Source organism: Dromiciops gliroides, chromosome 2, assembly GCF_019393635.1.
Source record: "Dromiciops gliroides isolate mDroGli1 chromosome 2, mDroGli1.pri, whole genome shotgun sequence".
Classification (NCBI taxonomy): domain Eukaryota; kingdom Metazoa; phylum Chordata; class Mammalia; order Microbiotheria; family Microbiotheriidae; genus Dromiciops; species Dromiciops gliroides.
The window spans coordinates 274,097,868-274,115,031 of record NC_057862.1 but is presented as its reverse complement, the minus strand read 5'-3'; the positions used below and the strand labels follow the sequence as shown (position 1 = coordinate 274,115,031).

Here is a 17,164-nt window from a genome sequence, read left to right as displayed (position 1 = left end):
CTTTCAGATCTATGGATGTTCATGACCCAAAAAGAGGAATAAGGGAAAGGAAGGGAATAAGCATTTATATAGCATCCACCATGTACCAGGCTTTGTGCTAAGCATTTTTTAATAAAAATTCTTATTCGATCTCACAACAACCCTGAGGCAGGTGCAATTATTATCCCCATTTTATAGCTGAGGAAACCAAGGCAAACAGAAGTTAAGAGACTTGCTGAATCACAGAGCTAGTAAGTATGTGAGGCTGGACTGGAACTCTAAACCTAATCCTCTATCTACTGTGCCACCAGCAGCCTCAATAAGGGATAGAGAGGATTACAGAAAATAAAATGGAAAATGTTGATTATATAAAACTTTAAACAAAACTAATACAGCTAAAATTACAAGAGAAACAGTTAACTGGAAAAATTCTTTGTAAAAGATTTTCAAGTGAAGACTTTATTTCCGAGATGAATAAGAGCCATTTAACAACTGATAAATTATCATGGGCTTTGGGCAGGTTTTAAAGGAAAAACTTCAAACTATCAATAGCCACATGAAAATAAAATGCAACTAATAACTAGAGATATGCAAATTAAACTTGATGTTTGACTTCACATCCAGCAGATTAGCAAAAATGACAATTATTGAAGAGGCTGTGGGAAAACAGGTAAATATTAAAGTACTGCTGGCAAAACCATGAATTGGTCTAGTCATTCTGGAAAACAATTTGGAATTATGCCTCCAAAATTACTAAGCTGGGGGCAGCTAGGTGGTGCAGTGGATAAAGCACTGGCCCTGGACTCAGGAGTACCTGAGTTCAAATCCAGCCTCAGACACTTGACACTAGCTGTGTGACCCTGGACAAGTCACTTAACCCCCATTGCCCTGCAAAAAAAAAAAAAAAGAAAAGAAAAGAAAAGAGAAAAAAAAATTACTAAGCTGTGCATATATCCCGTGACCCTGTGACTCCACTACTAAGCCTATACACCAAAGAGATTGATAAAAAAGGAAAAGGACTCATGTGTACAAAAATATTTATAGCAGCTCTTTTTGTAGCAGCAAAGAATAAGAAACTATGGGATGCCCATATATTAAGGAATGCTTAAAGAAATTACGTTGTGACAATTATAAAACAGTATAAAAACAATTCTGAAAGCTTTAAGTAATTGATTTAATGACCAACCACAATTCCTGAGGAATGATGATGAGCATGCTACCCACCTCCTGAAAAAGAGGTGATAGACTTAGGATGCAGAGTAAGACAGGCATTTTTCAAAATGGCTAATATAGGAATTTATTTTGCTTCATTATGTATATTTGTTAGAATGTTTTTATTTTTTTTTAGTGAGGCAATTGGGGTTAAGTGACTTGCCCAGGGTCACACAGCTAGTAAGTGTTAAGTGTCTGAGGCCGGATTTGAACCCAGGTACTCCTGACTCCAGGGCCGGTGCTCTATCCACTGTGCCACCTAGCTGCCCCTGTTAGAATGGTTTTAATTACATGTTTTTCAAATGGAGCATGGAAGAGGTTGGAGGAAGAGAAAATTAATGCTTATTAATTGAAAAAGTAAAATAAAAGACAGTTAAAATGTTTAAAGAATTATGATACTTTAACAGAATATTATTGCACCAGAAGGAATGAAAAAGGGAGTATTTCAAAGACATCTAGAAGTCACGTATGGACTAATGCAGTGGGAAGTTAGAAAAACCAAGGGAACAATTTGTATACTAATAGGCATCGTCTTCTCCATGAAGCCTTTTCTGACCCTAACTAGTAGTATCCTCCCTCACAAACTACCTTGTATTCAAGTACTTTGTACACATTTTATTCATTAACTTTACATTTATGCTGCATATTTGTTGTCTATCCCATTAGAATGTAAGCAGGCTGAGATGATTTCATTCTATTTACTTATATTCCTAGCAGTATGTGACAACATATTTGTGCTTAATAAATAACTATTGATTAATGGGTAAACAACTTTTGAAGACTTCAGAACTCTGATCGATACAGTGAACAGTCATGATTCCAGAGGACTGATAAAGCATGGTACCCTATTCCCAAAAGAGAAATGTAGAATCAAGATGTACAATGATAATAACTATCATTTTTATCATTTTTTATGTATTTTATATATTTTAAGGTCTGCAAAGCACTTCACACATATTATCTCATTTTATCTTCAAAATAACCCTAGGAAATAGGTGATGTTACAATTCTCATTGTACAGATGAGGAAACTGAAACAGACAGTGGTTAAATGACTTGCCCAGGGTTATATAGCTAGTCAATATCTGAAGTTGGGTTTGTGCTCAGGTATTTCTTACTCCAGGTCCAGCACTCTATCCACTATTCTACCTGCATCTCTGAACATGATTAATAGAGGAATTTGTTTTGCTTAACAATACCTATTTATACAAGGGTTTTGTCTTTCTTAACCGCCCCTCACCCAATTTGGGGGCCTGAGGGATGCTAGGAAAGAGAAAAAATAAATGTTTAATATTTGACAATAAAATAAAAGGTTAAAGAAAATTAAGTAAATTTATCTTGCCTTCAGCTGAAAACCCAACCCATGCCAGATAAGATTTCCTTGTAAGAGGAAGAGGGTCTCCATGCAAAACCTGCTTTTTCCTTTTCCCCAGCTCCAGCAGCTGAATTCCAAGGCACTGATCTCCATCAAATCCAGTACCTATCAATAAAAGGTAGATATCAAAACTATGCATCAAAGGTTATCATACTATAAGAAATAATCTAAATGGTTATTTGTGATAGTTTTACACTCTGGGTGATTTAATTTAAGATTAATATCAGGCTTACTGTCTAGCATCAAAACCATATCTGACACTATTCAGTTCTTAGTCATAAGAATATCTATACACATATATAAACACATAAAATACACACATATATATGTATACACACACATATACATATATATACATATATATACATATATATATACATATATATATACACACACACACACACACACACATACACTAAAATGTAACTACCACACTTCATATATGTTGCAACTGTGATTTTTACCAAGTGTATGACAGGATGTTTCCATGTTGTTTTTAAAAACTATTAGAGGGGCAGCTAAGTGGCGCAGTGGTAAAGCACAGGCCCTGGACTCAGGAGTACCTGAGTTCAAATCCAGCCTCAGACACTTGACATTTACTAGCTGTGTGACCCTGGGCAAGTCACTTAACCCCTATTGCCCCACCAAAAAAACAAACAAACATAAAAACCATTAGAGTACAGTTATTTTCTTCATTTCTGCAATCAATATCAAATAATATTTACAAGTACCCAATATGCACAAAGCAGTTCACTAATCAACCTTAATAAGTAAAATTCCAAACCTCAAGCACTGTACAATAGAAAAAGTCTATATTTAAAACAGGAAGGTTAAAAACCTTTCTTAATTAAGTTTTATGAATGTTTGGCTTCCTACACTACATATTTATTTTTGGTGTGATAATCCACAATAGAGGTGATAAACATGAGGCTCATGGGCTGTATGTGGCCCACAACATTCCCAAGTGTGGCTTGAACCAGATGAAAATATAATTGGGAAATATTTAACAAAAGAAATCAAAATACAATAAAACATAGATAATATTACATTTTAAAACTAAGTCAATATGTGGCCCTCAGGAATTCTTAAATATGGATGAATGACCCCCATTCCTATTTGAGTTTTGACACCATGGGTGGACAAAAATTAAATTTCCAAATTTTCGTCAACAAAATACAAACTGAAAAAGACATGGAAACAAAATCCTAACATGTAATGGTTTTGCACATACTAATAACCCTATAATTAGGTTGTACTTTCACTAGTGAAAAATAATATAACTGTTCTTTCTTAATAGTCTAAAATTCCAGTTCCACCTATCCAAAGATAACTGTGGGATTAAAGAAAACAAAGACAAAATTATACTGTACACAATACTGTGCTACAATAATGTAAATAAAGTTAATACTGAGAGGCAACAAAACTCTGATCAAATATAACAGTCAATGTTATTATGAGACTGTGTAACGATTGGAATGACGCCACCTGCTGGATACTTACTGTAGAAGAGTTCTGCCCATGAAGCAAAGGTCTTTGAGGGCAAGACCAGGCTTCAGGAAGTGACGCGGACTAGTGGGAGGAGGAAGGAAGAGACTGGCGCTCGGTCTCACTCTCTTTTCCTCTGGACTCTGGCGGAGAAGGGAGCTAGAAATGTGCTCTCCCTTTAATAGATAGGAATCTAGGCCTTTTTCTCTCTCTTTACCAAATTCTTATTCTCCTTAATAAATGCTTAAAAGTCTAACTCTTGCTAAAGCTTATAATTTATTGGCAACCACTCATTAGATATTTTAGACAGTTTAGCTAGAATTTTAACCCTTAACAGATGGCTGACCACGAAGAGGAAAGCTAAACCTCAGTCTTCTTCTGATCTTCTGGTTGGGTAAGAAATTTCCCCTCCCTCTCCCTTTAACTGCTAAGTACTGGTGTACTGGCTGTGTTTTCCTTTAAATTTTTTCAAATGGACCTTTTAAACTCCCTAATTATCCTATTTTTGATTTTAGTCTGTTTAACCAGACAAATGGGAGATAAGATCATGTTAATGCTTTGTTTTTGTGGATTTTCTATTTTTCTTTTTATTTTTGTTAAAAGAGCCAGCAACTTACTCACACAAGGAAATATCTCTCCCTCTCCCAACCATGCTTTTTCAGAGAAACCTGAAGAGATTCCCGCAACTTTTCCCAGTTCTAACAGTAATTGTTGCTTTAATTTTGCATGCCTGGAGGCAATGACCCACCCTCTAGAAGCTTTTAATCCCCTAGCACCTGGAGGCAAAGTGGGGGAAGAGGAATCCAGGCCTGAGTTCAAAATCAAGTGTGATTCAAATTGTGCTGGTCCCTCCCCTCCTCTCCAGACCCCACCCTCTACTCCTCCTATGGCCAAGCCCATTGCTTCCCCTGCCTGGGAAGTCCAGAGATCTGATGCGCATGCTCAACTTTCTCTAACTACATTTGCAGCTTCAGGCTCAGCCCTTCCCCAGCCTGGCTGTGCTTCTGAGACAACCTTAGAAAACCCTTTAAATTCCAGATATGCTCGTTTTGTTGATAATTTTGCTAACCTGCTTTTGTCTTTCATTAGTAATCTTATAAAGCATTTGTATGGTGAAAAGACTGACAGACAATATAGAGGGGTTAAAGAAGAAAAATTTAAGCTGTATAAGAATGACAATCATCAACATAGTTCAAGACTCTGCTTCTTTTGCCATGGAAGGGTATATATTGTACAGAAATGTAAAAGTAAGGGGCAAGGTATTGATATGAGTGTTGGGGATTTTAGATATCAGAATCAAAAGTGTTCTGAATTCACTCAGAGTAATAGTATCAGTTCAGAGGTTACATAGGATTTCTATGCTATTATATATACATTTTGAAATTAATGGTATGGGTTTATTTTCATAGAGATTTTCATGCTTTTGAGATTGTGACTTATACTTAGTTTCTAAAACAAGGAGAATATTTGTAAAGCTTTTTATAGTCATATGATCAAGTTTATATTTTATAATACTCTTATTAATATTAAGTTCATATTCATTTAGATTTCCTTAGTTTGAATTTCACTGTCTTTTATTGTTCCATGTGTATTTTCTTCTATTCATTTGTCTATCTAATTTTGAAACATTGCAAGATGGTTTTGATTTTATTATACAATGTTAATTCTAGGAGTATTGTGCTCCCATATTCTGAGTTGTTTGTTTTTGTTATTTTTTCTCAACTGATTATTTGATCAAACTCTTTAAAGCATTTCCCTGGCAAATTGTTTGCCATGGCAAGTGTAAATTGATTCTAGAAGTATTATTTTTGATAAGCATATTCCAAAAAAAAAAAAAAAAAGAGGGGAACATTTGTAAAAGTTTTCTTTTTAAAAAAAAAAAGTTTTCTTTGAGATTCTGTTGTGCTTTAACTTGTATTTAAGTATGTTCTGATTTTTCACAAAAGTAATTGTATACTAAGTAAAAAAAGGGTATTATTTGAAATTGTTGCATAATTATATATTATATTTTGAGTCAAGATGTATTCACATTTTTTTGCAATCATTTATTATCCTCAATTTTAAATCCATATGAGACTTGGATTATGGGAACTTATCATTTAAGACATTAATTGCCTTTATTCTGAGTTATCAGATGCCAGTTGGCCAAGATGCCATCCAATCACAAGAGGAATACATGCAAGAGCAGACACTGAACTGTCACATGAGGGGAGACATGCATGAAGTCAAGGTATGGCCGAGGGAACGGCTTTTGACAAATGTTGAGGTTGGATTCTCTTGGTTTAATATTTTATTCTCTTTTTCCCCACAATATTGTACAGATGGCTGGAAGTATTCATCCCACCCATCTCACTTCTACACCTGGCTTCTATGCTCCCTCCTATATGCCTGATGCCATGGACATCTCAATCCCATGTATCTGATTAAGTCTGACTCAGTTTCCTCCAATATGTTCGGTGGCATGGACATATATTCCATCCACCTATTTTAGACCTGGCATACTGCATGGGCAGTATATATTGCTCAAGTGTGGGAATACTCATATCCCATCATTTCTCTGTTCTTTTATGGTAACCCCCATAATTATCTCAGGTGTCATGATAAATAACAGTGTTGAATTTGGCCTTGACATCTGTTACTAATTATATTAGATTTTAAAATTTCTCATAATGGCATGAGGATAATTAGGCAGATGATGCAAAAAGTGATGAAACAGATAAAAATTATTTTTAATAATTAATATTGCAGCAATTGTCTTCTCAATTACCCTCCATAAGGGGGGGGACTATAGTAATATTATAATTTTAAAGAATGTTTCAATTTTTGTTTTATTATATGTTTCATGTGTAACAACTAAGATTCTGTATTCCCTTAGACATGTTTTTGAGAACTTTCATTGTTTGATTTTATTATTGACAAAGCTATTTTAAAGTTGTGTTAAGCTCAATTTTGTAGGAAATTTCCTGGCTGATTACCAGCATCCACACATCAACCCCTGAAAAGACTTCCATTCTACGACTACACCTAGAGGACATCTGAGAAAAGACTTTCAGAGACTTTAAATGAACAGTTTTGTTTTGTTGTTGTTTTTTTTTCTCTTTTCTCTTTCTGTTATAATATACACCATCTGTAACGTGTATTCTCTGCAGAGGCCCTCCCTTTGCAAGACTAATGTCAAAGCGTCGGTTCATGAGGACAAAAAAAAAAAAATCGCCCCTCTGGACAAAACTTTCCTCTCTTCCTTTTCTATATTGTTGTTCACATATTATTAGTTAGCAATAGTTATTATATTGTTTTTACTGTTCCGTCAAGGAAACATTTTGTTTCTTGAGGAACAACAGGGGGGACTGTAACGATTGGAATGACGCCACCTGCTGGATACTTACTGTAGAAGAGTTCTGCCCATGAAGCAAAGGTCTTTGAGGGCAAGACCAGGCTTCAGGAAGTGACGCGGACTAGTGGGAGGAGGAAGGAAGAGACTGGCGCTCGGTCTCACTCTCTTTTCCTCTGGACTCTGGCGGAGAAGGGAGCTAGAAATGTGCTCTCCCTTTAATAGATAGGAATCTAGGCCTTTTTCTCTCTCTTTACCAAATTCTTATTCTCCTTAATAAATGCTTAAAAGTCTAACTCTTGCTAAAGCTTATAATTTATTGGCGACCACTCATTAGATATTTTAGACAGTTTAGCTAGAATTTTAGCCTTAACAACTGCCAAACTTCAATGACACAGCCTTCCTTTCTGTTAACATTTAATAAGCTGTTTTGGGAGTAATGTACTTTTTTTGGGTTGTTTTTTTAGGAGTAGCTGATGGGTCAAAACAAAACAGAGTGATAATTTTTTCAAAGACTGCAGTTGAATAACAGCTAAAATAAGTAAAGATAAAAGTACACTGTGGAATTAAAAGCAAAAAGAAAATGTCTCGGCTCTTCTGTATTCAACACCACACCACATCATGGCAAAACTACAAAAAAAAATGATAAAAAAGAGCTACCTCTGTGGAAAGCAATCAAAAGTTGCTCTCCATGTCCAGCCATTGACACAACAGGGCCAGGAAGACTGAAGACCTCTTTCTGAACACCTCCTATAGAAAATATACGAAGGAGCAGGGCACTGGTGGCAGAAGCAGCCCATCCTTGACCAAGACAAATAGCTTTAATATCTTCATTTGGTGGCATGTCTACTGTCCATTCTTTACTTGAATCCCATGAACTAAAATGCAGGCAATGGAGCTTGCTTAACATTGAAAGAAAAAAAGAATAAAGAAACATTTAAAATCTTTGTATTTTATATTTAAGCATGTGGCTGCTACATAAAATCCCTAAATAGAAAACTGCTTATTTATTATCATACAAAAAACCAAAATTCAGTGGCTAATAAATGATATGAATCTGTGTAAATAACTGAAGAGCCTTCATTAATAATGCTTTTTGTAACTTTAAAATCCTGAAGTGATGTAGTCACTATAACTATACAGAAGCAAAAAACTACATATTTTCTAAAAACAATTTTATTTAGGAATTTTAAAATAATATAAAAATTATATTTAAGATATAATTTATTGATTATATAATATATAACATATATGTTTACATAGCATATATTATGTAATATATAAAATGCATATATTTTATTTTATAATATGACATGTAATTCTATTTAGGCTATAATTTTATATATTATATGATATATAGTTTATATGTATATCCAACATATATTATATCACATATAAAATACATATGTATTTTATAATAAAACATATAATTGTATTCAAGATATAATTTTTTAATTGTATTTACTAATGTAAGTTAAAAAATAAATTAGCTCACAGACAATTTCAATCGATTACTGGAAGAAAATGTAATACAAGAGTTTAAAAAAGCAAAATTAAACTATAAGGCCTAATATTTTGCTTACCGTATTAATTCTTCATCTAACTATTAACTTTACCTTGCAAGTTCTGTGGTACTCTCACATGCCAATAAAATAGCTTCATTGGAAAGATCTGCAATTGTATAATTCAAAGTGTTTGACAAATGTGTTGCATGGTGTATGGATGTATCGTGAAATTCCACATCTATAGCACTGTCCTGATCATCATTATAGCATCGAATAATTCCAATAGAATTCCAAACCTATAACAAAAAATCACTAGGATTAAATTGTCAGTCTTGATGAAACATAAGGACCTAAAATCAGCTAGCTATTCTGATTGTTATAATTATTTCACAATTAACTGAAAGATGGTAAAGATGATTCCATTGTATACATTTATAATAAGGTATCTCCCATACATGTATCAGCTATCAGGCTTTGTCCTGAAACAGAACATTTTAGAATACCAAAAGGTTGCAAGTCTCCAACCTGTTCCTGAGATCCTGAAATAACACAACATTCAATACCCCAAGAAAGCAGCAACCAGACCAGCAACAGACCTTCCCTCCAGAAGTGTGGCAGAACCCAGTCCTAACAAAAATTCTGAAGTCAGGAAGAAAGCTGGAATATTGGGAAACAAAAAAAGAATTCCACTATGACAAATTATTACAGAAGAAATGATGCTCAAGACACAAATGCAAAAGAAAAGATTGACTCCAAAACATCTATAAGCAATGCCTCAAAGAAAAACACAACTTGAACACAAACTCAACTAAAAATCCTAGAAGAGATGAAGCAAGAGTTTTTTGTTTTTAATTTTTTTTAAGAGTTATAAATAGGGGCAGCTAGGTGGTGCAGTGGATAGAGCACCGGCCCTGGAGTCAGGAGTACCTGAGTTCAAATCCGGCCTCAGACACTTAATACTTACTAGCTGTGTGACCCTGGGCAAGTCACTTAACCCCAATTGCCTCACTAAAAAAAAAAATTTTTTTAATTAAAAAAAAAAAAGAGTTGGGGCAGCTAGGTGGCGCAGTGGATAAAGCACTGGCCTTGGATTCAGGAGGAACTGAATTCAAATCCAGCCTCTGACACTTGACACTTAACTAGCTGTGTGACCCTGGGCAAGTCACTTAACCCTCATTGCCCTGCAAAAAAAAAAAAGAGTTATAAATGTTTTTTATAAATAAAATGAGAATACTTGAAGAAAAAACTGGAAAAGAAATGAGAGTTAAGGAAGAAAGATTTAATTAGAAAGGGAATTAACAGCTTGTCACAAGAAGTACAAAACCTTGCCCAAGACACAAACTCCTTGAAAATTAAAATGGATCAAATAAAAGCTTATGACTCCACGAGACAACGAGAAATATTAAAATAAAATCAAAAGCCAAAAAAATAGAAGAAAATATAAGGTATCTGGTAGAATATTTTAAAAAGGGACAGACATTAGTGACTCATTGCATGACATTTAGTCATCAAACAATACACATTTATTAAGCAACTTCTATGCACCACACACTGAGGATGGAGACAATCTTTTAGGTAGATATTGGATAAAGACAATCCTACCTTCATGGAGCTTGCATTCTGTCAGAGGAGGTAATGTGCATATATTCGTGTATACAAAATATACACCATAAATACAAGGAGGGTGGCGGTGGGCAAGCTAATGGTATCTAAGCTGAGTTCTAAAGGAAGCCAGGGATACTACAATGCAGAGATAAGGAAGGAGTGTACTCCAGACATGGGAAACAGCAGGCATAAAGGTATGTGGATGTGCCTTTTCTACAACTGTACCTTCATCAAAAGTCAAAATCCACATATTACATAGTACATAATGACCAGGAGATTAAGGCCTCATGAGTAATGACAATTACAACAAATTTCAAAAACTTTTCAAAATAAAACGCTGTCCCTGATTCTTAAATATAATTCATCTCAGATTCATTCCATCTAAAAGAACCACAAGCACACACTAAAACCTTGATTAAACAACATCAAACTATCTGAAATGCTCAATTAATTTCTTTCTGAACTCAACTTTGAGGGGAAATAGGCAAATATAGCAGAAATTTATTCAAAAGATCAATCTTTAAAAAAGCCTTTACAAAAAAAGTCAATACAAATTCAATTTTCTTTTTCCTTTTATAGCTATACTCATGTACAATGAATAATATTCTAAATGAAGACTCTGATCCACTGCAAGAGATAAAATCATTGAAAAAAATGCAATTTATGTTCAGTATACTACATTCTATAAGATAGAAAAGTAGAGTCATACATGTTAGAATAATTTCTAACAAGACTTTAAACCTTTAATTAACCAGAAAATTAACTTAACTACAATAACACATTTCAGGTAATCAAGGTTTTCTATTGTCTCATAACAGTGAGGATAACTGCTAACCATAATTTAAAGACTTGTCCTGATGAGCCTTACCATGAATCGATGCGTGAGATGTGGGGGTGTAGAACCAGACTGGAAAGGCTTTTGCTGGGGAGATGGCATTGGTCCATCATAAAATGGCCTTAGGGAAGTTGTAAGTGGCATAGCATGCGTGCTACCTGACTGCTCATCCTTCTCCTCTTTTTCATGATGAGAACCTTTTTCCATCAATGCAACTTCTAGAATAGAAATTTTTATAAAGGACACAAGCTAAGAAACTATTGTGGAAATAAAGACCAATCACAAACTGTGAGCAATCTGACCTGCCAATCAGCCAGTGAGGAGATAGTCTCTTGGCAATATTGGTCTTAGTACACTGGACATTTATACACTAGTCAAAATAGAAAAAGAAACATCCTAAACAAAGGGCAGACCTAAACCTCATGACTTCCTCACGACAACAATGGAGCACCTGGTGGTTGCTAATGCAAAAGTAAAAAAGACAGTTGCTTAGGCAAAAACAGACCTATGTAACCTCTGACTCTAGGGTCAATGAAAAATAGCTGCTAATATGGAATCTCATACTAAATTAAACCTAGTTCTGTATAGTATTAGGCAATCTACTAGCCTAAAATCATATAAAATAATTTTTCATGTATTGCTACAAATCTGGAAACCAAACTACATAAAACAAGGAAGTTTTTAAGATCTACTTTTAAATTACAGCCTTTATTTGAAGTAACCTTACTTGTGGAATTTCACCTTGAATATTCAAATGTGTATTTTTTTAGGCTGTAAAATAAGAGAATCACAGAACTGGTGATAATCTAGTCCAATCTACTACCCAGGATCCTCCTCTATAAAATTCTTGACAGGTAGTTGTCTTACAATCATTTTTTTTCTTCCAATCATTTTTTATAAATACAACCAAGGATTAGAAATTTACTACTTCATAAATGTTCATTGCATTCTTAAACAGTTCTCAATGTTGAAAAGTTCTTCCTTACATTGAAAGAAAATCTGTTTTCTTAAGCTTCCAACTGCTGGATCTAGTTCTGCCCTTGGGAGCTACAAAAAATAAATCTAGTCCCTTGTTTCAACATCTGTCGCCATGTTAAAACCTCTTTATCAAGTCAAACAGAGTTCTAGAATGTTAAGAATGGAAGGGACTGTGGAGATCATTTTATCCATTACACTCATTTTAGAGAGACAGTGGGAAAAAGTCCTGGATTTGGAATCAGAAGGCCTGGATTCAAGGCCAAGATATGCCATTTATTGTGGGAATTTAGAGAAGTCACAAACTCACTAAGCCTACATTTCCTCACCTGTAAAATGGGGATAATACTTGTGATGAAAATGCTTTTAAGTCCTAAAATTAAACATTTTACTTTACAGATGAGAAAAATAAGTACCCCAGAGGGGAAAAAGACTTATTACCAAGGGTCTCTCATTCCTTTTTCTGACCCTCACATTGCAGGCTCACCACTCTTTATCACGCTCCTCTGGAATTATGTCTGTCAGTTTATCAGTGTCCTTTCAAGGACGGTAAATCAAAATTATTTATTAAACATTTTAATTACTTGAATTATTACCATTTAGGGAATGGCTAAAATGCTACAGTACTTCAATGAACTGGAGTACTTGTCACTAGTAAGAATGACAAGCATAAGGAATATAATATGAAAAGGCCTGTACAAAATAATGCAAAAATTTTAAAAGCTAAATAAGAAGTACAGTTTACATACCACAACAATTTTATATTTTAAAAAGTATACACTTATAGGTATGCGTTTGAATTTTTTTATTGCTGTTTTCGATGTGATTCATCAGTGTACATAGAAAACTACCAGGGAAGAAACTGTTTTTCAGCACAGATGAGAAATCGCTGCAACTTGGGGGTACTAAGAGATTAAAAGACTTGCCCAAAGTCACAGGGCCAGTGTATCAGAGGTAGACCTAAATCCAGGTTTTCCGGACTCTAATACCAACTTTCTATTATACCACTCTGACTCTCCCATATATAAATATGTAATACCAATAGGGAAGAGAGATTTAGAGTTAGTTACCTATCAGTTGATATTGTTATTAGTTTAAATACATTTCAAAATAGTAAAAAGTTTGGAGTTTAATATACAATAGGTTCCTTTTTTTTTTCTGTACAGCTACATGAATTTATAATGTAAAAAGAAAATGAAGTGAAGAGAACACTGTACTCCAGATGTGATCTTAACAATATAAAACATAAAGGGTCCATTACCTTCCTTGTTTGGGATACTATTTGGGGGGGGAGAGCTAATTAAGCCCACTAATTTCACTTATGTGGGTATCTCCTGAAGGAAACTTCCTCCACCAATGACGATCAACCAATTATTTATAATTTACAATCTTAAAGCATTTCAATGGCACCGAGAGGTTAGGTGATGTGTCTACTATACTAGCATATGTCAGAGGTAGAACTCAAACCCACATCTGCATGACTCCAAGGTGGCACTCTAGCAACTACAGTTCTTTGATTAGAGGAGCCTTTCCTGGCAACTATTGTCACACTGCTAATTTGTATTGAGCCTGCCATAAACAAAACCCCCTAACCTTATATAAAGTCTGTAAAGCCAAATGGCCCCTAGCCCATACCAACAAAGACTTCTAACAAAATTTTAGTATAGTACCTAAAATTTATTCCTACTAAATTTCATCTTATGAAATGTGGTACATTATTCTAACTAGCTGGGAATTTTTTGAATGTAGATTCTATCACGTAATATATGATGTCATATTATTGTGTCATACACAAATTTGAAACTAGACCTTAAATCAAGTCTAGATATAAATGTCAAATGGGGACAGAATCTTATTTCCTGCCTCTAGAGACCTTTCTCAAAACTGGGAAAAAATGGCATCAATACTTTGATATTTTTTGTCTGGCCATTCATCAGTTATGAATACAACTAACTGTTACATCACCTCTCTGACATTTCTCCATCTTGTCTACAATGACATCACAGCAGACTATCAAATGATATTCTGAAATTGATAGGCACTATCTCTGATACTTCCTGATCTGACATATCAAAACTAATCTTTAAGAAACTTTTAGGAATTTCTTAATTACTTCAATTAAAAATTGAAATAATTCAGCAGCAGCATGACCTACCATATATACATTGTTAGCCTCTTACCAACTGAACTGTCATCATCTTCGAGGATGTGATTTCTGTGTCTAGGGTAACCTGAAGCCAACATAAGATCATCTTCATCATCTTCATAATCTGTTCTTCCTTTTGGAGTTAATTGGAACTCCTTATTTTCATTTAAAAAATCACCATTGTCAGCATTCTCACTATCATCATCATCAAAAAGATGATTGTAAACTTTGTTTCCTATGCCAGAAACCTTTAAAAAAAATAATTAATCTCAGGAATTATTTAGGGAAACTTAATTAAACAGAAGTTAACTTAAGTAATTAATAATCAGTTGAAATATATCTGTTCCCTTCTACAGCACTAGTCTATGCCATTTATTTGGCCATTGAAAATTACTGCCTTGTATTGTAAATTATCTTTTGCATACATAAATTCTTCCCAAATATTCCCCAAAACTTTTAAAACTAAAACTTTCCCCAAACTAAATGCAAACTCCCTTAGAGCTAGGGCATAGGCTCTGGTTTTACTCCCCACAGAACACTATATATAGAAAGCACTAAATAAATATTTAATTGATGGTGGTTGTTTTTTTAAAGAAATGTGTTACAAACTGCATACAATGGATTAATGTCATGGCAGATAAGAATTAAGATATTTGTGAAGTAAGGTTCTATCCTAAAAGTTAATTACTGATTATGTCTTTCACAACATGCTGTGAAAATTTAAGATTATACAATTCAAACAGTTATTGAAATGAAATGAAATGAAAAACATTTTCATTTATTTATTTACTCTCATGATATAGGTAGGGAGGCAAGTAAATGACTAGAATTCACAAATGAGGTTTAAACAGAGGCCTAATTTGTGAATTTGTCAAATGTTCTTTTCTATAACATACATTAACCATAGTTTATGTATAATATGTGTGCATAATCACCACTAAAGAATCAAATTTCTATAGTATTACTTTGCTACTTGACTTTGTTCCATCTGTATCACAAACTTTCTCCAGCAGTCCCAAGTTTCCTTCAGCATCTGTATATGCTATTTGCCTAGAAGTAGGGTGCCACGCCAGGCCACAAATTGCATAACCTTTCTCATGTTTCACCCTAAAAACAAGAGGTTGAATTCAAGACATGATAAAGAAATTCCAATGAACAAGATTCTAGTAAATTCTAGTTAGAGGAAGTCAAATGAATTCTTCAAAACCAAAAAGGAATAAGACAAACATAGTATATTCAACTCTACCTTTCCACGCAGTCTTTGGTTTCCATACTCCAAACTACAATACAACCATTTATACTTCCTGCTGCCAAATATTTTTCACAAGGAGACCAGGTTACTACATTGAGGGGCTATCAAGAAAAACATGATAAAAAAAATATAAGTTGGTACTATATTTAGTTAAGTTGGGACTATATACATATTTTGATTTTGCAAATAGGTGACACGGTGGATAATGTTGGACTTGGAGTCAAGAAAACCTAAATTCAAATGCTGCCTTATACACCTACAAGCTATGTGACCATGGACAAGTCATTTTACCTCTCTCTGCCTCAGTATTCTCATCTGTAAAATGAAGATGATAATAGCACCAAATGAGATAACACATGTAGAACACTTTGAAACCTTAAAGCACTATATAAATGCTAGCTGCTATTATTATTCCGTAAATGTCATTATCTTAGGTTTCAGAAAACTTTTAACTAGATTGCATCACACAAAGGAATACATATTTTCAAAGAATAAACATTTAATTATTCTTTGAAAATATGACTTTGGCTATAGGCTTGAAATTAACAAAGTTGTAAAATTAACAAAGTGTTAAAAAAAAAAGTCTGTAACCGTATCCAGATCTGATATCATATGATTCTATGACTCAACTTTGTTGTTTCTCAGTTGTTTTTCAGTCATGTTTGACTCTTCATGACCCCATTTGGGGTTCTCTTGGCAAAGTGGATTGCCATTTCCTTCTTCAGCTCATTTTACAGATGAGGAAACTGAGGCAAGCAGGGTTAAGTAATTTGCTCAGAATCACACAGCTAGTAAGTATCTGAGATCACATTTGAACTCGGGTCTTCCTGGTTCCAGGCCCAGCACTCTATCCACCATGCCAAAATATTTATCGTCAAAAGCCAGAATACACTGATCGATTTGGTCACTTCCCTAGGTGAAAAGCAATACCTCAACTATAGTACATAAAAAGGGAAAGATATTTCTATCATTATGGAAGGTCTGCCACCATTGATGAGTTAATGAAAGCTAGAAAAAGAGACCTTTGAAACCTGGATTCTATTATACATAAATTCACTTATATCCTTGATCTTTTCCCTCTGTATATTCTTTCATTTATTTGTAATAATTGAAACCTGTTTTTCCCCTGAATATATCCCTTCAGAGAGGATAGTTAACTTCTCCCATTTCCCCAGACAAGTAAAGTAGTATTCCTCAAACTCATATCCAGACCTTTAATCTGCCCCCATTACTCAAAAGCCTCTCCTTTAGTTCAAGGCCACCTATCACAGCTCTCTCTGTCATTTACTATCTTAAAAGATTTTCTTCTACCTTCCTCAGTCTATTCTGTACCTTTTAGGAGGCACTGTGGAAAGATGCAGTGTAAAAACATACTAAACCAGGGGCAGCTAGGTGGCGCAGTAGATAGAGCACCTGCCCTGGAATCAGGAGTACCTGAGTTCAAATCCGGCCTCAGACACTTAAC

At 34.4% G+C, this 17,164-nt stretch overlaps 1 protein-coding gene across 1 annotated transcript in view; it reads right to left on the bottom strand.

The window, feature by feature from the left end:
- The window catches only part of WDHD1 (WD repeat and HMG-box DNA binding protein 1), a 92,282-nt gene that overhangs the window by 56,283 nt on the left and 18,835 nt on the right, over positions 1-17,164 (bottom strand). The window contains exons 9-15 of the mRNA XM_043986204.1: positions 15,694-15,800; positions 15,413-15,554; positions 14,482-14,695; positions 11,360-11,544; positions 8,998-9,182; positions 8,042-8,283; positions 2,533-2,670 (exon numbers count right to left, since the gene is read on the bottom strand). Of these exons, the coding sequence (XP_043842139.1) occupies positions 2,533-2,670; positions 8,042-8,283; positions 8,998-9,182; positions 11,360-11,544; positions 14,482-14,695; positions 15,413-15,554; positions 15,694-15,800 (1,213 nt within the window). The remainder of the gene's footprint in view (positions 1-2,532; positions 2,671-8,041; positions 8,284-8,997; positions 9,183-11,359; positions 11,545-14,481; positions 14,696-15,412; positions 15,555-15,693; positions 15,801-17,164) is intronic.